Source organism: Cucumis melo, chromosome 5 (assembly GCF_025177605.1).
Source record: "Cucumis melo cultivar AY chromosome 5, USDA_Cmelo_AY_1.0, whole genome shotgun sequence".
In the NCBI taxonomy this organism is placed as follows: Eukaryota; Viridiplantae; Streptophyta; class Magnoliopsida; order Cucurbitales; family Cucurbitaceae; genus Cucumis; species Cucumis melo.
This window is the reverse complement of record NC_066861.1, coordinates 17,766,620-17,794,468: the sequence shown is the minus strand read 5'-3', so window position 1 is coordinate 17,794,468 and position 27,849 is coordinate 17,766,620. Positions and strand designations below refer to the sequence as shown.

At 37.2% G+C, this 27,849-nt stretch overlaps 1 protein-coding gene and 2 long non-coding RNA genes across 5 annotated transcripts in view; 2 read left to right on the top strand and 1 right to left on the bottom strand.

Annotated features, from left to right (window-relative positions):
* Positions 1–2,674, top strand: part of LOC127149555 (uncharacterized) — a 28,619-nt gene extending 25,945 nt beyond the window's left edge. Inside the window, exon 3 of the mRNA XM_051085337.1 lies at positions 2,633–2,674. Within this exon, the coding sequence (XP_050941294.1) occupies positions 2,633–2,674 (42 nt within the window). The remainder of the gene's footprint in view (positions 1–2,632) is intronic.
* Positions 2,675–20,260: 17,586 nt separating this feature from the next.
* Positions 20,261–20,601, top strand: LOC127149290 (uncharacterized). Its single transcript, XR_007820719.1, has 2 exons — positions 20,261–20,395; positions 20,507–20,601. It is a non-coding gene; the product is annotated as an uncharacterized LOC127149290 (long non-coding RNA).
* Positions 20,602–25,405: 4,804 nt separating this feature from the next.
* Positions 25,406–27,620, bottom strand: LOC127149289 (uncharacterized). Of its 3 annotated transcripts, none has more exons than XR_007820718.1 (3): positions 27,230–27,620; positions 27,039–27,130; positions 25,406–26,952 (listed from the first exon to the last, which is right to left on the bottom strand). It is a non-coding gene; the product is annotated as an uncharacterized LOC127149289 (long non-coding RNA). The 3 variants fall into 3 exon arrangements; XR_007820717.1 differs by having other exon boundaries at positions 27,039–27,123; positions 27,230–27,619; XR_007820716.1 differs by having other exon boundaries at positions 25,406–27,123.
* Positions 27,621–27,849: the final 229 nt, after the last annotated feature.

Here is a 27,849-nt window from a genome sequence, read left to right as displayed (position 1 = left end):
TAGTGGAGCTTACCCTTCGTGTGGAGCAGAGTATAACAGAAGAGAAATCAGCAATGGAGCTTAGTCATGGGACATCAATAGCTAGTGGATTTAGAGGCTGTAAGCAGCGAAGGTTCACGCCTGGGATAAATATTTCCGGTCGTCAAGACTTTAAGAATAGGTCTCGAGGCCAAGCATCGAGAAACGTGAGTTATGGTAGTGTTTTTCAGAGACAAAGCCAGAGAATACCTAGTCAACCCACTAGATCAACTATAAGATCGCAACCAGGTCAGGAGTCCGTTGCTAGTATAGTCAGGCGAACACCATGCACGAGTTGTGGCAAGAACCATTGGGGTCAGTTGCTTGGTGGGTATTGGTGTATGTTACCAGAGCGGACAGCCAGGACATTTCAAGAAAGATTGTCAGCAGTTGAACATGAGAGTTCAGAGAGATTAGGGAGTTGGGTCCTCGACAGTTAAGCAATCGAGAGTTTCAGTGGATCCAACAGAGGGCACCAGTGGTGCAAGGCAAAAGAGAGTTGTTGGAAGACCTAGGCAACAGGGAAAAGTCTATGCTATGACTCAACAAGAAGCGGAGGATGCACCAGACGTTATTACTGGTACGATTCTTATTTGTAATGTACCTGCAGATGTTTTATTTGATCCAAGTGCTAGGCATTTCTTTGTTTCTTGTATATTTTTGACTAAGTTGAAGAGGATGCTAGAGCCTTTATCTAAGGGGTTAGCTATATACACTCTTGTTGGTGACGTTTTAGTTGTCAATGAGGTGTTGCGTAATTGTGAAATTTTAGTAGAAGGTATCAGTCTGCTAGTGGACTTGCTACCACTAGAGTTACAGAGGTTAGATGTAATTTTGGGAATGGATTTCTTATTTGCTCACTATACATCTATGGATTGCCATAGAAAGGAAGTGGTTTTTCAGAAAACCAGGCTTTGCTGAAGTGGTTTTTAGAGGTATGAGGAAGTCATTTCTAGAAGTTTAATCTCAGTTTTGAAAGTTGAGAAATTGCTGAGGAAGGCTTGCACAGCTTTTCTTGCACACATCGTAGTAGTGCAGAGAGAAAAGCTGAAGCCAGAAGATGTTCCTGTAGTGAAAGAGTTTCTTGATGTATTTCCAGATGATCTGTCAGGTTTGCCACATGATAGAGAGATTGAGTTCACCATTGAATTATTACCAGGAATAGCACCTATTTCACAGGCACCGTATATAATGGCTCCAAGCAAGTTTAAAGAATTGAAGATGCAGTTACAAGAACTGGTTAACAAGGGATACATCAGGCCTAGTGTATCGCGTTGGGGGGCACCAGTGCTATTTGTGAAAAAGAAAGATGGTACCCTCAAATTATATATTGACTATAGACAGTTAAACTAGGTTACAATACGTAACAAGTATCCTTTACCACGTATCGATGATTTATTTGATCAATTAAGGGGAGCAGCATTGTTCTCTAAGATTGACTTAAGGTCAAGATACCACCAGTTGAAGGTTAGAGAATAAGATATTGCTAAGACAGCATTCAGAACGAGGTATGGCCATTATGAGTTTCGAGTTATGCCATTCGGTTTAACGAATGCGCCCGCGGTTTTCATGGATCTCATGAACAGGATCTTCCATCAGTATTTAGATCATTTTATGATCGTGTTCATTGATGATATATTAGTTTACTCGATTGACAGAGAAGCCCATGAGGAACATTTGAGGATTGTTCAACAGACTCTATGTGATAAACAGTTGTATGCTAAGTTCAGCAAATGTGAGTTCTGGTTGGAACAAGTAGTATTTCTTGGGCATGTAGTTTCAGGAAAAGGAGTTAGTGTTCATCCACAAAAAGTGGAAGCGGTTGTCAATTGGGAAAGACCAACTAGAGGCGACAGAAGTACGTAGTTTCCTGGGTTTGGCAGGATACTATAGGCATTTTATTTAGGATTTCTCACGATTGACATTGCCTTTGACAGCTTTGACAAGGAAGAATGCTAAGTTTGAGTGGTCAGATAAATGCGAGCAAAGTTTTCAGGAATTGAAGAAAAGACTAGTCACAGCACCTATTCTGGCACTTCCTGTAACAAGGAAGGACTCTGTGATTTATTATGACGCTTCAAGGCTAGGATTAGGTTGTGTGCTTATGCAAGATGGGAATGTAATAGCTTATGCTTCAAGGCAGTTGAAGAAGCACGAGTGTAATTACCCTACCCATGATCTTGAGCTAGCAGCAGTTGATTTAGCACTAAAAATCTGGAGACACTATTTGTTCGGGGAAAAGTGCCATATTTTCACATATCATAAGAGTCTGAAGTATATTTTTTATTAGAAAGAGCTAAATCTGAGACAAAGGCGATGGCTAGAACTGATTAAAGATTATGATTGTACTATAGAGTATCATCTAGGTAAGGCTAACGTAGTAGCGGATGCATTAAATAAGAAGTAAAGACTTCTGAAGAGTACCTTGTGTGGTATTCGAGTAGCTTTGTTGAATGAGTTAAGAAGTTCCTAGACAGTAGTAACTATAGAGGATTCAGGAAGTCTCTTAGCTCAATTTTAGGTTCGGTCTTCTCTAGTAACTAAGATTGTAAGAAGACAGTCAGAGGACAGTAATTTATAGAAGAAGCTTGCAAAATCCAAGAAAGGCTTAGAGGTGGAGTTTGAGCTGAGAACAGATGGAGCCATTGTTAAATAGGGAATATTATGTGTTCTGAATATCAGTGAGCTTAAGAATGCTATTCTAGAAGAAGCTCACAGTTCAGGTTATGCTATGCATCTAGGTAGCACGAAGATGTACAGAACTTTAAAGAAGACTTATTGGTGGCCTGGAATGAAGCAACAGATAGCTGAATATGTTGATAGATGTTTGATGTGTCAATAGGTTAAACCAGTAAGACAGAGGTCACGAGGATTTCCTAATCCTTTGCCAGTGCCAGAGTGGAAATGGGAGCATATTACTATGGATTTTCTGTTTGGATTACCTCGTACATCCAGTGGACATGATGGTATATGGGTAATAGTAGACAGACTCACCAAGATGGCACGATTTATACCGGTTAAAGTGATATCTACGTTAGACCAGCTAGCTAGATTATATGTCGATAAGATTATGAGTCAGTATGGAGTACCAGTGTCCATAGTTTCAGATAGGGATCTGAGGTTTACTTCTAAATTTTGGCCTAGTTTATAGAAAGCAATAGGAATAGGGCTAAGGTTTAGTACATCATTTCATCCCCAAACAGATGGTCATTCGAAGAGGACCATCCAAACTTTAGAGGACATGTTGAGAGCATGTGTCCTTTAACTTAAAGGAAGTTGGGATACTCACTTGCCACTTATGGAGTTTGCTTATAATAATAGCTATCAGTCTAGTATCAGTATGGAACCATATGAAGCCTTATACGGGAGACCATGCAGAACTCTTGTGTGCTGGAATGAAGTGGGAGAGCGGAAGTTAGTAGGTCCTGAGTTGGTTCAAATTACGACAAACAATATTAAGTTAATGAGAGAAAAACTGAGGATAGCCCAAGATTGGCAGAAAAGTTATGCGGATAAGTGACGAAGAAACCTAGAATTCTAAGTTGGAGATCAAGTTTTCTTCAATTTATCTCCATGGCGAGGTGTTATTCGTTTCGGAAGAAAAGGTAAGTTAAGTCCTAGATATGTTAGGCCATATCAGATAACGGAACGAGTAGGACCAATAGCGTACAGACTTGAGTTGCCAATAGAACTTGCACGAATACATGATGTTTTCCATGTATCCATGTTAAGAAAATATATACTAGATCCATCACATGTGTTGCAAGAGCAACCAGTTGAATTAAAAGAAGATTTGAGTTATGTTGAAGAACCAATTCAGATTCTCGACAGAAAGGAACAAGTTTTGAGAAACAAAACGACTGCACTCATAAAGGTTTTGTGGAGACATGATGGAGTTTTAGAGGCAACTTGAGAACCGGAAGATTAGATGAAGAAGAGATACCCGATACTTTTCAGCTAAGGACATTCTAAATTTCGAGGACGAAATTTTCTAAGGGGAAGGTAAGTTGTAACTCGATATTTTCTTGGTTAAACTTCTTTAATTCTGGAAAAAAATGGAAATTAAGTGTAAATATATATATATATATATATATATATATATATATATATATATTTATATATTTAATGGTTTTATTAAGTAAAATAGGAAAAGAAAGAAAAGAAAGGATAAAAGGAAAGAAAAAAAAAAAAAAAGAAAATTTCATTTTTTCTTTTCTTCTTCTTCTCTTCCCTTCACCACCAAAGTTTATGAAGAAAAAGTTCTCATCCATCTTTCATTTTTCCTTCTTCAACTTACAGAGAAAATTTAAGAGAGAGCTTGGAAGGAAGAAGAAGATGAATTTTACTAGAATTTTGAGGTTGAAGAAGAGAATGAGAACTCAAGCAAAGTGTGTCCATGGCTGAATCTGGGTTCATTCTGCACATCACTGGTTTTTAATTCAGTTTGAACTCTTCAAAAGGAATTAAGAGGTGAGGTTTACATTTACTGAAATTTAACTCATTTTAAAACAAATTTTATAAAGAAAGTTGGAGCAAATTCTGATATTCATTGGGTGCTTTCTGATGAAGAAAACAGGGCAGTTGGTTTTCACGCGAAATCAGGAGGTCACTGGTTTTTCTTGTATTTCAGAGTGTACCGGTGGAGTTAGGATCTCTATTTTGTATGTTTGGAAAGCTTATTCAATTTACTACAATATTTTCATGAATAAATCATGAACCAAAAATGACTAAAAATAAGTTAAATTGTAGGGCCAAGTTAAAGCGGTCGTGTGCACGTGATTCTGGAAGTTGTTCTGTTTCGAGGGTTATATGAGTTTATTCATAGGGAATCAGATTTACATGTTTTCAGGTAAGTTTTAGAGAACTTCACAATGAACATTTTTATATAAAGAACACTCATTTTGGTTAAGTATTGAGGAAGTTAAAGTCATTTGAAGTTTATGTAACAAATTTTGAAATTTCAAAGAGTTTTTGAAATAGGATTTTATTTCTTAAGCTTTGTTTTCATAAGCGTCATCTTTAGTGCAACATGTTATGTATATCTTTAGAAAACCAGAATGTTTAGAGTTCAAATACTCGGTTGGGTTGTTGGCAGGCCGAGAAGATTTGTCGTTGAGTGTACTCTGTAACAACGATGTTGTCGTGAGTGCTGGGCGGGCCCCACTACGACAAAGACGATGGGAGTGTTGGGCGGGCCCCACTACATCATAGAGCTTGTAAACGTTGTTGTACTGGGTGTACCCTACACAACGTAGATTTGTCATGTTAGTTAAAATGCTTCGATATACTTGATATGCCTTGCTAGATTTCAGTGACGACCATGCTGAGTATTTGAGAAAGCTATTCTTACTACTAAATGTTTACATTTACGACTTGTATAAATAGATTTATATGTGTAAAGTTTTCACGTGCTCTTATCTTTAAATTTATAGTTTTAAACTTAGTCACTCAATGAGCTTTATAGCTCACCCATTCGTAAAAGTTTTACCCATTTTCAGATAGAGATCGAGATCCCAGTGCCTGATAGACTGCCTTAGTCTGTTGAAGCTCCGTTATCGATTGCCAGTACGTGTCTCGAGTTGGGCATAGAGTCTGTTTTGTTATGATGTATAGATACTTCACAGTTTGTATAAGCTTTAGAAGCTACAGTTGTGTAAATTTTTGTTGGTTATATTTTGATTAAGGTGTCTTTAGGTTTACTCGTGAAATCAGTTAATTTCGAGGTACACTTCATGTATGTGTTTGACTAGCCTAGGATCCGCTGTGTTTTGTTGCATGTATAATAGTTTATATACTAGATTGGCAAGTTCATCACATTAAAGTTTTAAGCAAAGTCGACAGATAGAAGTAAAGAAAAGCGTTGTTTGTCGACTTTAGGCCATCTTTCAGTCTAAGCTAGCAGGTAGTTCGTAAGGGGGTGTGACAGACACACTCAGTCGAATGAAACCTTTGTCAGGCAACTCCTATAACTGTATTGTCAGCGATTTCAACTCTACTGGGGCCATTCTTTATGGAGCTTTAGATATAGGAATAGTATCAGATTCCAACTCAATAGCAAAATCGATCTCTCTGTGAGGAGGTAATCTTGGAAGTTCTTGAGGAAAAACATCCGGATAGTCCCTCACCACTGGTTCCGATGACAACGACACATCAACCTCTCTAGTATCCACCACACTGGCCAAGATACTCCAAGTTCCCTAGTTAAGCAATTTGTTGGTCTTCATAGTTGAGATTTCCTTAGGCAACGACCTTGATCCTTCCCCTTTAAACTTAAAGCTGGCCATCAAGGGAGGGTTAAATGCTACCTCCTTACGGGTACAATCTATACTAGCATGGTTAGCAGCTAGCCAATCCATACCCAGAATTACATCAAAATCGTGCATATCCAGAACTAACAATGTTACTTCTTTTACATTACCTGCTATTTCACTATGGCATGCCTTTATCTTTTCTTTTGACAACATACTCTTCCAGAAGGAGTAGATACTAATAAAACATGGTCTAAGGGCTCTACCTCTAAGTATGCATGCAACACAATTGCAGAAGAGATAAAGGAATACGACAAACCAAAATCAAATGGAACTAAGGCATAATGCCCCAACACTGGAAGCGTACCTATCACTACAATGCCTGCTCTCTCAGCCTCAGACTTATTCGTAGCAAAGACTTTACCCTGCTATGGAGCACCTACTCTCTGATTATGTGCAACCCCGGTAAGTCTCATCGGGCATCTGTCAGCTGTATGCCCCTCTTTCTTACCCTTGAAACAAGTTCTGGTCCCCAACAAACAACGACCCAGATGGTGCTTCCCACAGGTGGTACATAAAGGCTTCCCTCTGGCAACTTCCCCTACCTCAAAAGGTTTCTGCTAGAAACAACAAATATCTCCACTTGACCTAAAGTTCCACTGTGGCACTGAAATAGGGTGCTGCTCAGCCTTCCTTTTCTATCCTGAAGTCGACCCTCTCCCTACAATCTTAGACGAATTAGCCCTCTCTTGTAAACTGAAATCCACTGTCAGGCGCAGTGCATCAGCATGGATGGCTGGTCAAAAGGCTCGAACGAGACCCTGGATATCAAGCCTGAGACCTCTAACAAACTTATCGACTCTGACAGCTTCAGTTGCAATCATCTCAAGACCAAAGCGGGACAGCATATCAAAATCTGCATCATACTGTTCCACTATGCTATCGCCTTACTTCAGGTTTAGAAACTATTGCCGCTTGGCATCTCGCAAACTGGCAAAGAAGAATTTCGCATAGAAACTCACCTTGGATTGTTTCCAAGTGATATGACCCACGTCACCCCTTAGCATCCTCTCTGTCGTCTTCCAACAGCCAATGTCTTTATCTTTCAACATAAAAACGGCATACTGAACTTTCTGATCATCAGGGCACTCCATATACCAAAATATGGTCTCCACAAAAAACAACCACATCTGAGCCTTCGTGGAGTCCTTCAAAGACCTGTCGAATGTCATAGGGTTTTATTTTCAGAAATCTCTCAAATGTTTAGACTCTGCCGATAACTGGTCCGACACGCTCTAGGGTACGACTAGAGCCTGAGCAGAAGCTGGCGGGGCAAGCTGCTGCGACTCCCGCATCTGCATAATCAAATCCCTGAACCTCTGCTCCATAGTAGCGAGGTTTGCATGAGTGACTGGTGCAACAGGGTCAGTAGCTTGAGCTACAGGTTGCACTTCAGGTTAAACACACTCTGCTCCTCTTCCTCGACCTTTTCAAGCACCTCTCGTTGGTGGCATTTTCCTAAAAACCTCTAATGACTCCTTTAGTCTCGTACAATAATTTACTTCACAATTTAACTTAAGCAAGGTCATAAATATAGAGTTATACATATAATTTCATGAAAGCGTACCTGATGAGTGGCAAAGGATCGTTTAGTCATAGGAACACAAAACACAGACTCACATTGTAAGTCAGTCTACATAATCTAAAACTTAAGCTCTGACACCAACTGTAGCGACCCAACTTTTCGTACTAAGTTGAGGTTACTACTTACTGCTAAGACTCGACACTAAAACACGCAAACTCATAAAATGACATGTTTACGATTCATTAAAAACCTTCAATGTATAAGAAAAGCAATTTCGGGCCCTATTTTAAATCACTTTCCAAAAGTTCCAAAACATAATCTATGAAGTCATCAAAACGAAACAGAAGAACAATTGTTCTAACCATAACTCTATTTAATAATTAAAAAGAAACAGAAATAACAAATACATTTAGCAGAAGCATAAAAAACTAGACATGTCCATATGGCCTTCACGCATTCTTCTTACCTCCCGTTGGTCTGCCCCTCGAGTTACCTTTGCCTAAAAAAGTTAAAGTAAAAGAGTGAGTATAAAAATATACCCAGTAAGGGAACCACTACTGGGCCCATTACGGTGATAACAGTTAGCTTCCTATTAAAGGGTACCCTACATAAACAGTCTACTGGTTCCGTAGAACTCACACATCAATTAGTCTAATGATCCTAAAGGATACACATATCAGTCTAGCCATCCCATCGCATACACATATTAGTCTAGTGATCCCGAAGGATACACATATCAGTCTAGTGATCCCGAAGGATACACATATTAGTCTAGTGATACCGGAGGATACACATATCAGTCTAGTGATCCCGAAGGATGCACGTATCAGTCTAGTGATCCCAGATCATGCACGTATCAGTTTAGGAATCTCGAAGGGCACCATGCCTGTAAGGTACACTACCCCATAGATAAAGCTAATCGGTATCCCTTAGTCCATACTAAATTGTCTAAATAGTCACATCACGATATCGTTCAAGCTAACGACTCAATTTATAAGTTTAGTCAGTCAGACAGTTTAGGTTTAGTCAACAGTCTCATCAGTCACTAAACATATATCCAATCCACACAGTACTGTTACATTACCTAAATTCAGTCAACGAATCAAATCATCACTTTGTAAATTCACCGGACAATCACTTAGTCAAAACCTAGCACAACTACAAGTAATTTGTGTTATGCATAACGTCCATATTTAGACTACAATACAGTCCATCAACAAATGCACAACTTACACATGAGGTCTCGAACCCTTAGTCAATCAACCTAACTCAATAATATAACTATATTACACAGAACACCTGGGCATCCGTACTCCATCAGCAGAACAACCAATTCACATCTATATATATATATATATATATATAAGCTACAACCAACAATCATGTCACCTTTAATCAGTCAAGAGTGCATACTAGTGATGTTTTCTAGGCATACATGCATCAATCAATTCAGTACAGTCGCTATTGTTTAATCTTCATATGAGTTAGTATGTTTTCCATCTCGGTTTGGGGTCCAGTAGTAAGAAATCCCTTACCTGAGATGTAGCTACAATCCTTGTTCAAGTCAACGTCCAAATGAATCAACCTAAATGATTTGTTATTCATTGATGATATAACATCAATGAGATTTAGAAAACATAACTAGTATGCACCCTTGATTGGTGAAAGGTGATATGATTGTAGCTTATACATATATAGATGTGAATAGGTTGTTCTGCTGATGGAGTAGGAATGCCCGGATGTTCTGTGTAATATAGTTATATTATTGTGTCGTGCTGTTAACTGAAATAGTGAGGTCGCTGGAATGAGAAAATCTTGATGTTATGTATAGCTGAATTATGTTGTTGGGCTGCATATTATTAAGTTATGTCATTGATGGACTAAGGGTTCGAGACCTCATGTGTAAGTTGTGTTTTCGCTGATGGACTGTGCTGTAGACTGAATATGGACATTATGCATAATATGGACGTTATGCACAATATAGATTACTTGTAGTTGTGCTAGGGTTTGGACTGAGATAAAGTGATTGTCAAGTGAACTTACAAAGTTATTATTTGACTCGTTGACTGGATTTAGGCAATGTAACAGTCTTGTGTGGATTGGATATTTGTATAGTGATATATGAGACTGTAGACTAAACCTAAACTGTCTGACTGACTAAGCTTATAAACTTAACTACTAGTTGAACAATATTGTGATGTGACTGTTGTAGACGATTTAGTATGGACTGAGGGGTAATGGTTAGCTTTATCTATGGGTTTAGGGTACCTTACAGGCATGGTGCCCTTCGAGATTCCTAAACTGATACGTGCATCCTCTGGGATCATTAGACTGATACGTGCATCCTCCGGGATCACTAGACTGATACGTGCATCCTTCGGGATCACTAGACTGATACGTGCATGATCTGGGATCACTAGACTGATACGTGCATCCTTTGTCATGGTGCCCTTCGAGATTCCTAAACTGATACGTGCATGAGATGGGTTTAGGTAATGGTTAGATTTATCTAAGTAGAAATAAATCTAAATAAATAAATTCTTAGCTCGAGTCCTATCTAGTTTCAAAGAATAAAAATAAAAGTGCATAAATACTGAAATCAAAAACTAATAACATAAGGCATAAGCAAAAGTGTTTCGCTATGGCACGCCACGGTCAATTGTCATTCGCCAGCTTTCCTCTACCCTTACCTCTACCTCTACCTGAAAAATTAAACGTAAGAGAGTGAGTATAAAAATATACTCGGTAAGGGACCCACTACTAGTCCCCCTAGGTGACTATTAACTTTTTATTAGAGTCCTGTAAAGTGGTACTCCTAAACTGGCACATTCCCGAACACACTCAATCTGTGCTTCTGTAGGAACATATCTGGTCTTCGATGAACCCAAAGGAACATCTAGGACAAAACTAGTCTTCGGTGAACACAAGGAACATCTAGGACAAAACTAATCTTGAGTGAACTCGAAAGAACACTAAGACAATCGGGTTGTGAGTGATCCTGTCGAACCACTCATAAACATATCATCTCATACTGGACTAGAGATCCCGTCGGACTACATAGTCATAAAAAGGTGGTGAACCCGAGGGACATCCATGTGGATGCGACTCTAATAAATAAAGCTAACAGTGCACCCTATCCATAGCATGTAACATAACATAACATCATAAACATGGCATGAATATTAATCATAGCATCCTTAATCATGAGATTAATATTTCATGCATAAACATCAACATCACCAAATAGCATCATCAACATACTACCATGTCATAACTATCAGTTACCATAAACATAAACTTTGTCCTGACTATCAGTCATCATAACATAAACTCATTATACATCTTAGCTACATCAATGCATAATGGAAAATTTCATGCAAGCTCTTACTTCAGTTTGAAAGTCTGGTAGGAGAATCTCTTACCTGGAGATTAGCTTAACCAAATGTAATCCTGACAGCAAGGTCAAGCTTTCCAAGAATAAATCCTAAACAGTAAGCGTAAATAGCTAAGTTCAATAACTTAATTAGCAGTTGCTTAAAGATCCAAAAATCCAGTTGATTCAACTTACCCAAAGTTGAGGTCGAACTCAAATTATCCTTGATTGGGAAAAATTCCACAACTTAACTTCCAATTAAAATCTAACCAATTTAATCCAAAATTAAATTAATTATGGTCCAAAATTAATTCTTGTTAGGTATGCCAAAAACTCAATCAACTTACCAAAACTTACAAAAATAGGTGAGAAAAAGGACCAAAATTAAGACTGGCAGCTTGGCTTGGAAGACAATGTGGCTCGGCTTGGAAGACAGGGTGGCTCAGGCACGGCTCGAGCTGAGGCTAGAATGGCACAGATACGGCTTGCATAGGTTGGAGTTTGTGTGTACGGCTGGGCGACTGCACCCACGTATAGACCCAACAGATGGACGGATTGACTAGCAGGCGATTTACGTGCGACTGACATATGGCTTGATACGAAAAACAACTCGAATTCGATAAGATGCACTGATTGACGATGGACGATGGCTCGTCGGCGGGGATGTGCACGGTGGGACTGAGTGGAGAATGGTTAGAATGGCTGGCGACGTAAGCGATGTGTGGCGATGCTCGTGGTGGTTCGCGAGCAACGGAGCATTAATTGGACGAACGGCTCAGATTGCATTGGAGGAATGGCTCAGATTACGGGTTGCTTTCAACGACGGTCGACGAAGGGATGTCGCGGTCTGAACGGCGGGAGGCAGAGCAAGTGCGGCTACTAGGGTTTCACTAGGATGTTCTTGTGATAAGGAAGAAGAAGATGAATAGTTACCCGCGCATCCCGAGGCTCTTTTTAAAGAAAAATTAATAATAATATAACATTATTATCATTTTCTTTTCTTTTTCTTTATTCTTTTACAAATGAAATCTTCTGCCCTCTCTTCATTTAAATCCATTAAATCTTCTTTTCACTAGTACAAATTTGGGTTTTAACAACACTACAAATCAAAGCATTGTGTCGTTAAAAATAAAAAAGGGGTAGGGTGGGAGTAAAAGGTGTCGTTGAAAATAGAAGTGACACACTATTTCTTGACACAATTTATTGTCACAATTTATTTTTTCTTGACACATTTAAAGTGTCGTTAATTAACGACAAATTCTTTGTGTCATTAAATAAATTTTGAAATAAAAAACTAAAAATTCAAAATTTTCCAATTTCCTCTTCGTGCGACATTCAAAAAGAGTTTTACAATTTGCTAAACATTTTTTCTCTCTCCCTACCAAAAAATGAGAAACAACATAACTCATCTCCAAATGTAATAGACTGTCGTGAAACCCACTAATCTTACACCGTCGAACAAGCAAACCCCGTCGAACAAGCAAACATTGTTTAAGGAACTGGCGTCAAACCCACCAATCTAAGAGACTGCAGTCGAAGAATCTTAGCCACTCCGATTTCTCCTCCCCTGGCTACTAGAAAAATGAGTTTTAATGACACTACTAATCAAAATATTGTGTTGTTGAAAATAAAAAAGATGGGGTGAGATACAATTGTGTCGTTGAAAATTATTTATTCACACAATTTTATTGACACAATTTAACTTTTCTTGACACATTTAAAGTGTCGTTAATTATCAAAAAAAAATTTGTGTGATTTAAATATCTTCGAAATAAAAGAACCTTAAATTTCAAAATTTGTTAATTCCCTATCTCTATGCAATTAAAATTATATGACAATAGCAATTTTCTCTCAACATTTTCTCTCTCTACCAAAAACGTGAAAGCCTAGGCTCTCTCTACCTATATCATGCATATATTCATTATATTTATAATTTTATATAGAATTAGAATCTAGACTTTATTACGAACCCAGTGCAATGAAAAACACTTAAAACGAAGTCTGAACAAACAAAAACGAGTAAATCAAAGATAAGAGACAATTGGTAAATAACCAAAAAGATTCAATACTTCCATGCGCGTAAAACACCTCAAGGTCACTAGTTCGAATCCCAACCGAGCGTGTTCCTTTATTCCCCATTTTTGAAAGACTTCACGCGCCAATCTACGCATGCCACATGTCGTCTTCTCCTCATGCGCGCGCCTTTGGTGTTCTGTGTTCGAATCTCATAGCCTACAAATCATTTTTCTCACATATTTTTAATGGCAATCTTGTAAATATATAACAACTTTCCGAAAATCCTCTCCTTTCCTTCAAATTGAGTGTGTGCCTGGCTCTGAAGTTATGAGTTCGAAACCCATGAAGCGGTTATTTTCATTTCTTTTCTATATAAAACTTATTTTTCCGTAAATCTTAATCAATTTTCAGTTATATTTGATCCATTCATAAATCCAACTCCAATTTTCACCCAAATTCTCTTTAAATATCATTTTTTCATAACTCTCCCATCTCTCATTTTGTCATTTTTTCTCTCAAAAATATTCCGGCAATCTTTTATTTCAATGGAGAAAAAATTCCAGCAAGATATTCCATCAATCTTTTATTCCAACTGAGAGGTAATCTTCTAAGAGGTAAAAGGATCATGGGTATTCAATTTATTTGAGAGTTTCTTCAATTTTTCTTCTAATTTAGCATGTTGATTCTTTAATTTTTGTTCAACAACGAATTCAATTCCATGTGATCTCTATGAAACAATCTTTTAATTTGCTCTTGATTGTTTAATTAGTATGCAAGATATATTTTGCTTAGAAAATTAAAGTGCAAAATTCAATTGATTATCTTTGTCTACAAGAAATATTTTTTGATCCAATGAATATCAGACTTCGTTTTTTTCCTTTATTTATTATTTTATTTTATTTATTTACTTTATTTTTATTTATTTTTATTTTATTTTGAAAGTTAGATTTGAATTTGAATTTAACTTTTTCTTTTTAAAAAACAAAAACAAAACCAAAAAAATGAATATCAGTCGCTTTCCTATTTTCTCTTAACTAACCCAATTTTCTCTCTCACTCCCACCTTCTCCACTATAAAAACAAAGGAGGATTTTTTTGGAGGGCACGTTTGAAATCAATTGGAAGGGTCAAAAAAAGCTAAGGAAACTATTCTATCAAAGGTAACTTTTTTTTTTTAATTTCCTCTCTTTCCCTTCCCTTTTGAGGGTTGAAAAAAAACTAAGGAAAACTATTCTGTCAAATTGGTCTTCAAAGGTAACTTTCTTTTTTAATTTTGTCCCTTTCCCTTCCCTTTTGAGAGTGTGATCAATTATAACGATGTAGTTTTTCAATTTTGTTTTTTTTTTTTGTAATTTCGTTAATTAATTTTAAGGTGACTTTAATTTTGTTAGGGTTAGGCCTAGGCTTAGGTCAATTGGGTTTACTGTGCTTTTTTTGTTATTGGGTTTACTGTGCTTTTATTGTTATTGGGTTTACTGTGCTTTTAATTGTTTGCTTTTATTGTTACTTCACATTTAGGTCAATTAAATTTATTGTTGCATCAAATTTAGCAGATTTAGGCCAATTAATTTCATTGTGCTTCAAATTTGTTAGATTTAGATGTAATACCCCAAGTTAAGATAATTTATTTTAATTATCTTAAGTATAATTTTAATTAGTATTGGAATTAATTTGGGTGCTATTGGGTTTTTGTTTTTTATTTAAAGTTGTTTGTTCAATGAGATTTGTATTTGAGAGAAAGATATTTTGTGGAGAGAGAGAAAGGAATTTAAAATAATAATTATATAATGGAAAATATAATTATTATTTAGTAAAAGATATTTATGATTTTATTTGGAGAAATGTGGATGTGATTGGTGGAATTATTGGTTTAAAAAGGAAGATTATGTGGGTTTTAAATGAAGAGAGAGTTATTTGGAAAAGGAAAAGGAATAATATAGTGATATTATTATTATTACAAATAGACCCTCGTTCTGTGTGCCCTATTAATTCATCTTCTTCATCATACCCATAAAACCCTTATCCCAAACTTTTCAAATCCTAAGCAAGGTCCGTCGCTGCCGTCGATAACCCAAGCCGACCTATCACCGGTCGCTACCCTCCGTCGCAAGCTGCCACCACTGCCATGCAGTCGCCGCGCGTCGCCTTCGCAAGTCGACTGTTCCAAGTGCTTGCTTCCGTTCATTCACCTCTGTCGCCCGCGCTCCGTCGGTCGCAAAGCACTGTCGCCTCGTTCTATCGTCGACCATCGGAGATTGCCGCAACCCAAGCTGCGTGTCGTGTCGTTGGAAGATCGAGCACCCTCTACTCCCGAGCCGCACGCGCACTCGACCCAAACTGCCAACCCACGCCGTCCTTTCAGCCCCGAGTCATCTGCGTGTGCAAGTCGCTGCGCGAGTCGTACTCGACTTGCAAGCTCCGAGGCAAGTTGCACCCACCTCCTTCAACCGAGCCGCGTCTGTCTCCTTCAACCGAGCCAATCTGCTTGTTCTCATCAGCCCTGAGCCATCGAGCCCTTTTTAAGCCATCTAGTTATTTTTGCCATTTTTCTACCTATTTTTGGTAAGTTTGATTAGATTTTTGGCATACCCAACAAAGATTTAATTTTTGACTTTAAATAATTTAATTTTGAATTAAATTAAATTATTTTTTTAAGGGCCATTTGAATTGTTAGAAGTGGAACTGAGGAATTTCAAGGTTAAGGCTAAGTTGATCTTAGCCTTGATCTTGGGTAAGTTACTTCGACTAAAATTGTTGACTTTAATTCTGTGAAGAAAAAGTTATTAAATTGGTGTTTTCTAACTATTTAGGACTTTGCTGCTTGGAAAGCGTGATTTTACTATTAAAATTTGATTGAGCAAATCTCCAGGTAAGAGATTCTACTACTAGACCCTCGAGTTTAATTTAAAGAGACCGCATGTATGAATGGTTATGTACTGATGATGGCTAGCTACAGAACTTCAGGTTACAGATAGAAACTGATATTGTAAATATGACTGCTGGATGACTTTGTGGTTAGAGCTGATAATGCATTGATGTTATCACCTACGTTTTAATGATACGATATTGTGATTGAGGATGATATGACATGATATGATATATGATATGATAGGATATGTATGATATGACATGTTTTGACATGATATGATAGGATACGTATGGTATGACTTGTTATGGCATGATATGTTATGATATGATTTGAAGATGTGTTATGTGCATGCTATGGATATGGTGTATGTTAGCTTTACCTATTAGAGTCGTACCCATATGAGTGTCCTTCAGGATCACCACTCTTTTTTATGACTCTGTAGTCCGACGGGATGACCAGTTTGACATTGACATTGACATAGACATGATTTGAGAGATCCGACGGGATCGCTCACACATATGACTGCGTAGTCCGACGGGACCACCAGTCTGACATTAACATTAACATAGACATGATTTGAGTGATTCGATGGAATCACTCGCAGCCTGATCGTCTTAGGTGTTCCTTTTGGTTCACCAAAGAACAGCTTGTTCCTATGGGATCATTGATTGCACAAATTCGAGAACGTGCTTTCTCAGGGATACCACTCTTCAGACTCTAATAAGAGGTTAGTTGGTCCCTTACTGTGTATATCTTTATACTCACTCTTTCTATTTCTATTTTTCAGGTAGAGGCAGAGGTAAGAGCAAAGGCAAGCTGGCGAATGGTCAGAAGTGATCGTGGCAAGCCATAGGGACACGTTTGCTTCCGCTTACGCATGTGTCAGATTTCAGAGTTGATATTTGCTTTCATTTTATTCTATTTCATTTATTTCTTTGTTTTTCTTTCCCTTTAAAACTAGTAAGGCCTGAGATAGGATTTTGTTTTAATTTACTTCCGTACATTCTATTTATGATTTTAACAACAATTTGCTATTTACTTTTAATAAATTTTATTTCTTTTCTTTTAAAGTAAAGTCCTCAACTTAGTATAAGGGGTGGGTCTTTACATTAGGTCATTTGAGCTTTTAATTTTGTTAAGTTTAGATTGAATTTATCGTTGCTTCAAATTTAGCAGATTTAGGCCAATTGATTCAAATTTGTTAGATTTAGGTCATTTTATTCTATATTCTTTAAATTTATTATGTTCAATCCAATTGATTTAATTTGGTTTTTGGTTTACTGTGTTAATTGATTAGACTTGTAAAAGAAATCATAGTTTGTTGCGTTTGATATTTATTTCACAATATTATTTCTCAACTTGTATATTATATTAGATATATTATTTTATATTATATCTGATATATTATTTTATATTATTTCTAATATATTATTTTATATTATTTCTAATATATTGTTTTATATTATTTCCAATATATTATTTTATATTATTTTCAATATATTTATTCTCAATCTGTATATTATTTCCAATATAGTATTTCTCAACATATATATTATATTATTTTATTTCTCAACCTGTATTATTTGTCTAACTATATTGTTTGCTGTATTATTTGCCAAATCATTTGCCAACCTGTATTATTTTCCAACCTGTATTTGTCATATTTCACATTGTTTTGCTAAAGATTTGCTTATGTGTTGTATGTTAATGATGATGTTTTCTTGTGCTATGGTTCCCAGGAAAAAAACAAGGATTATTTAGATCAATATATTGTCTACTCGGTTTTTTGGGTTGAATTTGATAGAAGAGGAACTATAAGAGATCTTTGATAGCAACACTTCCCAATCCTCATGGTAAGAAAGTTTTGAAACTTACTTATTTTGCAACTGCATTTTATATATTATTTGGATTTTTGGAGTATGTAAAATTTTAAAGTGTTTGTTATTTGTTATATTGTTTATTATTTTCTCATAACATTGGTTGCAACTTTTGTTCTTGGAATAACTTTGAGAATGATTTTAAATTAATTTTTCATGAACTCCGTTAGAGATCAAATAATAAGAGTTAATATATTGCATATGAAACAATAATTATATAGCTTATGTAGTTTGCTATTCATTATTAGGGCTTCCGAACTTGCAAGAAAGAAGAAGCATCTGTGGAGGGTAATCAAGATATGGGGGTAGGGATTTAGTAAAAGAAAAAGGTAAGCGTGCTTTATGTTTTGTAACGTAACTTAACTATTTTATTTCAGGAATCATGTTGTAACGCCTCAAAATTTGAGGAATTTAATTTTATTATTTTAAATGTAATTTTGAGATTTTAGGTGTTATTTAAATGTTGAAGTATTTTACTTTATGAAGATTTGATTCGATTGGATATTTGAAAAATATCAAATTGTTGTTAAGTTGGAATTTATGTTTGTTTTGGTTATTTATGTTTAGGTATTATTTGGCTTAAAGAATTAATAATTGTATTATGAAATAATATAGTTATTATGAAAAGATAGTTTGATAAGATAAAGATGATTGGCTTGGTTGAGGAGAGAGCGTATGTGATTTTATTTGGAAAAAAATAAAAAGAAGATAAAAAGGGAGATTTTGTGGGTTTTAAATGAAAAGAGAGAGTGTGAAGATTTTGGGGAAAGAGATTAAGAGAAAAATAAAAATAAAAGAAATTATTTTTATTAAATAGGCCTTGGGATGTGTGAACCACTATTCATCTTCTTCATTGAGAAAAGGAAAAGGAAACCCTAATTTTTTTAAAAAAAAACACTAACCCTAATCCACCCTTCAACATCTCTGTCACTCGCTGCCGCCAACGACTGTCGTAATGTGAGCAGTCGTCGAGTCAATTCGTGCGTCGTCCTCCGTTGCGTCGTACTAGCCAGTTCGTCTGTCGTTCGATCGCCGCTTCTTCCGTCGTCGTCTGCCGTTCGTAGCATCCGAGCCGAAGCGACGCCGTCCGAGCTGCCTTCGTCGCTAACGGCAGCCGATCGTGAGCAATTTTGTGGTTGTCGAGTTCGTCTCTATTTGTCATCGGGGCTCTACCCAGCCACATCGAAGAACGCCGTAAACCTGAGCTGCGTCAACCGTTGCGTGAACTCGAGTCAGGTTTCCTCCAACTTGTGCTTATCCGCTTAGCCAAGCCGCGCCAGTCACATTTTTTAGCCATCCGCACTCCAGCCGAGCCATCTTGCGCACGCCTGGAGCCGCTTTCCTCAGTCATCCGAGTCGTCTCCCCCCTAGTCGAGCCACCAAGCTTTTTGGTGAGCCACAAGCCTGTTTTAGGTCCTTTTCACCTGTTTTGGTAAGTTTTTGATTAGGTTTTGGAATACCCAACTAAGATTAAAAAAAATTTATCTTAAATAATTTAATTTGGGGTTAAATTAAATTATTTTTCTTAAATGACCATTTGGACCAGCTGAAGTTGGAGTGTGGGATTTCTCCAGTTAAGAGCTAACTTGTTGCAACCTTGACCTTGGGTAAGTTAGTTCGATTGAATTCTTGAGCCCTTGGTTGTTTAGATGGTTAAGTTATTTAAATTTGGTGCTTTCTGTTTGTTAGGACCTTGTTGCTTGGGAAGCGTGATATTTTGCTGTAGATTTCAACTGAGCTAATCTCCAGGTAAGAGATTCTACTACTAGACCTTTGAGTTACATTAAAGAGACCTCATGTATGAATATATGGTTATGTATCAATGGTAGCTAAGTACATAACTCGAGGTTATTGAGAGAGAGGCTGATATTGTAATTGTGCCTGCTGCTTAACTTTATGGTTAGCGCTGATAGTATGTCGATGTTATTGCCTACGTCCTAATGACATAGTTTTGTGGTTGATGATGATATGATATGTGATGGTGTGATATGTTATGGCATGATTTGTTGTATTATGACATGTTATGATATGATCTGTTATAATGATGATATGTTATGTGCATGCTATGGATAGGGTGTATGTTAGCTTTACCTATTAGAGTCATACCCACATAAGTGTCCTTTGGGATCACCACTCTTTTGACGACTTTGTAGTCTGACGGGATCACCAGTCTGACATTGACATTGACACAGACATGATTTGAGAGATTTGACAGGATCGCTCACACTTATGACTGCGTAGTCCGACAGGACCACCAATCTGACATTGACATTGACATAGACATGATTTGAATGATTCGACGGGATCACTCGTAGCCCGATTGTCTTAGGTGTTCCCTTGGGTTCACCAGAGACTAGCTTGTTCCTCGGGATCATACATTGCACGTGTTCGGGAACGTGCCATTTCAGCGGTACCACTCTTCAGGACTCTAATAGAAAGTTAACAGGCACCTAGCGGGACTAGTAGTGGGTCCCTTACTGAGTATATCTTTATACTCACTCTTTCTATTTCTATTTTTCAGGTAGAGGCAGAGGTAAGAGCAAAGGCAAGCTGGCGAATGGTCAGAAGTGATCGTGGCAAGCCATAGGGACACGTTTGCTTCCGCTTACGCATGTGTCAGATTTCAGAGTTGATATTTGCTTTCATTTTATTCTATTTCATTTATTTCTTTGTTTTTTTTTCCCCTTTAAAACTAGTAGGGCCCGAGATAGGATTTTGTTTTAATTTACTTTCGTACATTCTATTTATGATTTTAACAACAATTCGCAGTTTTGTTTTATTTTTTACTTACTTTAAATAAATTTTAAATTCTTTTCTTTTAAAGTAAAGTCCTCAACTTAGTTTAAGAGGTTAGGTCTTTACACATGTTAACATGTACTTAGGAATGTTACTTTGACTATCCTACAGTGGTAGCCATTGAAAATATATTTTGTGCAATCCGCTTGGACATAAGTTTTAGGAATCATGTTGACATGTATTTAGGAACTTGATACTTTGTTGTGTTGACTATTCTGTAATTATGGTACTCATTTTCAATCCGCGTAGACATATGTTATAGGAATCATGTTGTTTTGTATTTACTTTGGAGGAGGGGGGCTAAGGGTAAGTTTATGCTAAGTTTCAACTTGATGCAAACTAGAACATTGCTTGGCCTGAAAAGATTGAAACCAAACTTACATTTGCAAAATTTATATACTATGCTTATGCATATGCTTATGTAGTCGGTGTTTTTTTTTAATCTTTTGCATTTCTCATGATTCTTTTATTAAAAACCTTGGTTGTATGAACTTTGGACGCTTATTTTGAAAAGTTTACTGGTCTGCTTATTAAGAAGGTGATTTTTGTTTGACATGTACTTAATGTTTATGCTTATGGTTATGCATTTTCCGTAAGGAATGTTGGTTAAGGTTCATTTTCTTCAAATTTGCAGGTAGTTGTGTAACGTCCCGAATTTTCGAGGTAAATTTTATCTTTTTTTGTGGGGATACGAAATTTTCTGAATTTAATGTTTTGTAAATTGCTATAATAATAATATGATATTAATTATATTGTTATTATTATTTATTATTATTATTGTAATTTATTATTGTTATTATTACTATTATTTAATATTATTATTATTATTATTTAATATTATTATTACATTATTATTAATTAATATTATTATTAATTATATTATTATTATTATTATTATTATTATTAAATATTATTATTATAATTATTATTTAATTTAATATTTATATATATATATATAAAATAATTTTTTTTAAAAACCCTAAGGCGCGCGACACCCCCCCTTCATCCCCTTCGTCTTCTCACTTGCGCCGCCGCAGCCGTGTTTCAGCGCCAACCCTCTCCGTTCTTCACCCGACGATTTCCGTTGGCCGCCTTCGTCTCTTCGCCATCCATTCTCTCCGTCTCTCTCTCTCTCTCTGTGGTGGTACCGTTTTCGTCTCCGTCGTCGGAATCTCACCGCTCCGTTTTTCGTCCGCCGCGGCCCATCCATTCCGAACTCCCTCTCGATCTCACGCACCCGGATGCCGCCGTGCGTCCTTCATCCCACCGTGTCCGCCGACGCCCAGTCGCTCTCCGCTGCGTTGAAACGGAGCCGGTCGTCGAACGCCTCTAAGCCGCGAAGCATTTCCGTCGTCGAACGCCAAAGACCGATGTTCGTGGTCGCCCCGGTTCTGAGCTGACCCGACCCGAGACCCGCTTCCAGCCGAGCCGCGAGCCACAAGCAGATCCGAGCCGAGCCGCGAGCCACAAGTCGGGCCGAGCCGAGCCTTAAGCTGACTTGAGACGAGCCACAAGCCACAAGTCGAGCCGAGCCGAGCCGTAAGCTGACTTGAGCCGAGCCGCGAGCCGAGTCAAGCCGAAGACCGAGCCGAGCCGCGAGCCACAAGTCGAGCCGAGCCGAGCCGTAAGCTGACTTGAGCCGAGCTGCGAGCCGAGCCGCAAGCCGAGTTGAGCCAAGCCGAGCCGTGAGCTGAGCCGTGAGCCGAGCCGTGAGCCAAGTCCGAGCCGAGCCGAGCCGAGGGTGAGCCAAGCCGAGCCGAGCCATCTAAGCCATATTTTCCTCCCTCTACTTCGGGTCACGGTGAGTCTTTGGTAAAGGTTGTTTTCGATGAATTCCTTAATGTTGCTACATCCGATTCGAGTTTGAATATTGGAATTAGATATGGTCCTACCTTTCATCTCTTGAAGGTATTAAGGAGTTGACGTATAAGTTCTCGGGTTCCGCGGCAGGCTTGTTTGGAGATAGCTCTCCTTTTCCTTGGGTAAGTCAACGGTTGTTGCTTAGGGCCAAGTAAAATGACTTCTACTAGTATCATAGTTTAAAAACCCTTGTGTTTTCGTTCAGGTGGATCCGTTGAGCGTGGACTCGATCGAGGGGCATAACCAAGTTTCAGGTAAGGGTTTTTCTACTACTGGACCTCGGATCGAGGCTGGAAACGTAGTAATCCACAGGGGATTACACGTTAGTAACTGTACCGAATAAAAGTATGTGTGTTTGACTTTTAAGTATTGTTGCTATACTCTTGTCTGATGTAAAGGTAACGCGACCGCTAGTTGTAGCTTGTGTGCTATCGGGTGTAAGGAGTTGCTTGCGAATAGACCCCGATGCTGGATGTTCGGTATAGGGTGGTTATGTTAATGGGCTACGTTGTAGATTGGGATTTTATGTCGATGGACCCTGAAGTTTACGATTAGGTACGTGGTAGTCATTGGTCTGGACATTTATCACGGAGTTTGGTCGGGGAAGGACGGTGAGTCCGATTTTGATTGATTAGTTGACCGGGTCTAGGGGTTATTAATGGCGTGCGAATTGGAAATGCGTATAGCAACTGCGGGTGTAGTTGTTTAAACCTATACTATCTGACTGGCAAAGCCTATGGCGGAACTGTAATATGAATGTCGTTGGGGTATGACTGTTGTAGACGGTTTAGTATGGACTGAGGGATAACAGTTAGCTTCATCTATGGGGTAGTGTGCCTTACGGATATGTGCATCCTTCGGGAGCACTAGACTGATATGTGCATCCTTCGGGAGCACTAGACTAATGTGTGCATCCTTCGGGAGCACTAGACTGATCTGTGCATCCTTCGGGAGCACTAGACTGATGTGTGCATCCTTCGGGAGCACTAGACTGATATGTGCATCCTTCGAGAGCACTAGACTGATATGTGCGTCCTACGGGACCACTAGACTGTTATGTAGGGTACCCCTGAATAGGAAGTTAACTGTTGTTCCCTAACGGGCCCAGTAGTGGGTCCCTTACAGGGTATGTTTATACTCACCCTTTTCTCTTCTTAAACTTTTCAGGTAAGGGCACAGCGAGAGGCAGACCGACGAGGGGCAGGAAGGATGCGTGAAGGCCATATGGACGCGTCTGATTTTCTTATTGCTTCCGCTGATGTATTTTGTTAGAACATTTGGTTTTGTGATTTTGAGTTAATGACCTGAGTTTTTATTTGAAACTTTTGTGACTGTGATTTAAAATAGGGCCCGATACTGTTTTTTTGTAATATTTCTAACGTTTTAAGAAATCGTAACCGGTCCGTTATGAATTTTGTTTTGTGTGGTCGAGTCTTAGTACTGAGTAGTGACCTCAGCTTAGTCCGGAAAGTTGGGTCGTTACAAGTTGAAGAATCTATGGACCATGGTATCGATCAAGTTCTCATTTATGCATCAGTTTGATTAGGTTAGGTCACACATACATGTAATATTATAGTAAATTTATCTTTTTGATTATTATAAAATCTTTACCGATAATGTAAGTTATATTTTTTATTATCAATATAAATATCTTTCCAAACATATGTGGGTAATGTTGAAATTTAGTATTTGATTTTTTTAAAGAATAAATATATGACAGAAAAATATGTATAACGAAAATGAAGAATAACGACACCAAACATGTGTCAACATATAAGTCTTTATTAAACAGAAATAGTGTTGTTAAAGGACATTTCTTGACAACAATTTTGTGTAACGAAATATTTACAACGACAATATATTAGTGTCAAGTTATATTGAAAAGTGACACTTAAAGCATCGTTATAAGAGTATTAATGACAATATATTGGTGTTGAGTGATTGATAACGGTGACACATTTAAATTGTGAATCTAAAAGTATTAATGACAATATATTATTGTCAAGGTATAGATAACGGTAACACATGATTTGCGTCAATATAAGGGCATTTATGACAATATATTGGTGTCGAGTTATAGATAATAATGACATATTTATTGCGTCAAGGTATAGGTATAATTGACTCAATTTTGGTGTCATCTAAGCATATTTAATGACACGTTTTTCAAAGTGTCGTTAAATAACCTTTCTTGACAGTGGCTTCAATGACGCGAAAATTGTGTCGTTGAAAGTCTTTATGACACAAAACTTGCGTCATTAAAACCCAAATTTGTAGTAGTGCAAGCCTTCAACGAGGTAAGTTTTAACATTTTATGTTAATTTTCGGGATTTAAAATTCTTTCGGTGTTAATTTTTGGTTGGTTTAGAAGAGGAAAGAAAAAGAAATTTAAGGGTATGAATTTTTTTTATATAATATAGTATAAATTAATATAATAATAATATAATATAAATTATACTATTATTATTATTAATTATATTATTATTATTATTTTATTATATATATAATATTTTTTTAAAAAAAATAAAAACCCTAATCCCCTCCCCCCCCCCCCCCGTATTTGTTCTTCTCCTTCTTCTTCTTCAGTTTTTATTTCTCCCGAGCAGCCTCGTCGTCCCCTCCGAGCTCTATTTCTCTTCCGTTCAACGCACGTTGTCACACCCCCTCCCGGACTACCTGCTACCTTAGACCGAAAGATGGCGTGAAGCCGACGAACAACGCTTTTCTGTACCTGTATCTGTCGACTCTGCTTAAAACTTTCATGTGATGAACTTGCCAATCTAGTATATAAACTATTTACATGCCACAAAACACAGCGGATCCTAGGCTAGTCAAACACAGCTAGTCAAACACATACATGAAGTGTACCTCAAAATTTACCGATTTCACGAGTAAACCTAAAGACACCTTAATCAAAATATAACCAACAAAATTTACAAAACTACAGCTCCTAAAGCTTATACAAACTGTGGAGTATCTATAACATACAAGGGTGTGAATACATCACAACACAACAGACTTTATGCCCAACTCAAAACACGTACTGGCAATCGATAATGAAGCTTCCGCAGACTAAGGCAGTCTATCAGGCACCGGGAAGTCGATCTCTACCTGGAAAATGGGTAAAACATTTTGGAAAGGGTGAGCTATGAAGCTCAGTGAGTGACTCAGTTTAAAACTATGAATTTAAAGATAAGAGCACGTGAAAACTTTACACATATAAATCTGTTTATACAAGTCGTAAATGTAAATGTGTAATAGTAAGAATAGCATCCTTAAATACTCAGCATGTTCATCATTGAAATCTAGCAAGGCATATCAAGTATATCGAAGCATTTTAACTAACATGACGAATCTACGTTATGTAGGGTACACCTAGTACAACAACGTTTACAAGCACTACGATGTAGTGGGGCCCGCCCAGCACTCCCATCGTCTTTGTCGTAGTGGGGCCCGCCCAGCATTCACGACAGCATCGTTGTTACGGAGTACACTCAACGTCAACAACGAAATCTAACCAGTGTGCACACGGTAATCTCTAGCCTCAGGCTCAAGATCTCAGTCATGTAGTTAATGAAAATTTCATAAATCATCATAAAATATTAAAACATGCCTGCTTATAAATTTTACACAAAGCTCGAACTTTACTCAGCTCTTTCGTGGAAAATTGTAGTTCTTAAAACAAAACTTCATACCAATTCATGCTTTGCTTAAAATATTGTGGTTTAAATACTTTCCAAACATTTAATATCTACGTGCTAGCATAAATTTCTTTAAGAAATCTAGTCTCCAAATGTATACTTGAAAATAGTCATGAAATTCAAATACCTTTCATGGCTTCGTAAATAAACATTTATCGCATTCAATCATAATAACAGTTATGGAAAATATTTCAAAGTTGGTTTTGTCACTCACAGTCTTGGGCTAGATCCTTGGTCTATAAGCTCGGTTTAATTCTTCTCGGCCTGCCAACAACCCAACCGAGTATTAAAACCCTAAACATTCTGGTTTCCTAAAGATATACATAACATGTCGCACCAAAGATGACGCTCACGAAAACAAAGCTTAAGAAATAAAATCCTATTTCAACAATTCTCTAAAATTTCCAGATTTCTAACATAAACTTCAAAGGACTATAACTTTCTCAATACTTAACCAAAATGAGTGTTCTTTATATCAAACTCTTCATTTTGAGATCCTCTAAAACTTACCTGAAGACATATAAATCTGATTCCCCGTGCATAAACACATATAACCCTCAAAACAGAACCACTTCCAGAATCGCGCGCACACGACCTCTTTAACTTGTTCCTACAATTTAACCAATTTTTAGTCGTTTTTGGTTTACAATTTCTTCATGAACGTTGTAGTAAATTGAATAAGCTTTCCAACCATACCAAATAGAGATTCTAACTCCACCGATACACTCTGAAATACAAGAAAAACCAGAGACCTCCTGATTTCGAGTGAAAACCAACTGCCCTGTTTTCTTCGTCAAAAAGCACCAAATGAATATCCGAATTTGCTCCAACGTTCTTCATAAAGTTTGTTTAAAAATGAGTTAACTTTCAGCAAATGTAAATCTCACCTCTTAATTCCTTTTGAAGAGTTCAAACCGAATTAAAAACCAGTGATGTGCAGAATGAACTAAAATTCAGCCATTGATACACTTTGCTTGAGTTCTCCTCCTCTTCTTCAACCTAAAAATTCTAGTAAAATTTCTCTTCTTCTTCCAAACTCTCTCTTAGAAGTTCTCCGCAAATTGAAGAAGGAAAAAGAAAAAAAAATAAAGGGAACTTGGATGTCTTCAAACTCTTGGCGGTGAAGGGAAGAGAAGAAGAAGAAGAAGAAAAGAGAAAATGAAATTTTCTTCTCCTTTTCTTCTTTTTGTCCTTTCTTTTCTTTCTTTTCTTTAATTAATTTAATAAAACTATTTAATATATAAATATATATATATTTATATTTACACTTAATTTCCATTTTCTTTTTCTTTTTTCCATATTTAAAGAAATTAAACCAAGAAAATATCGGGTTTACATCTTGGGAACGTGTAACGACCCAACTCCTTATGCTGAATCGAAGTCATTACTAAATATAGAACAAGTGGTTTAAGTCTAAAAATTTTATTAAAAGCATACGGTTCAAGAAATTCATTTATAAAAACATAAACAAGGTAGTCATGCAAAAATGTGTAAACGTTCTGAAATC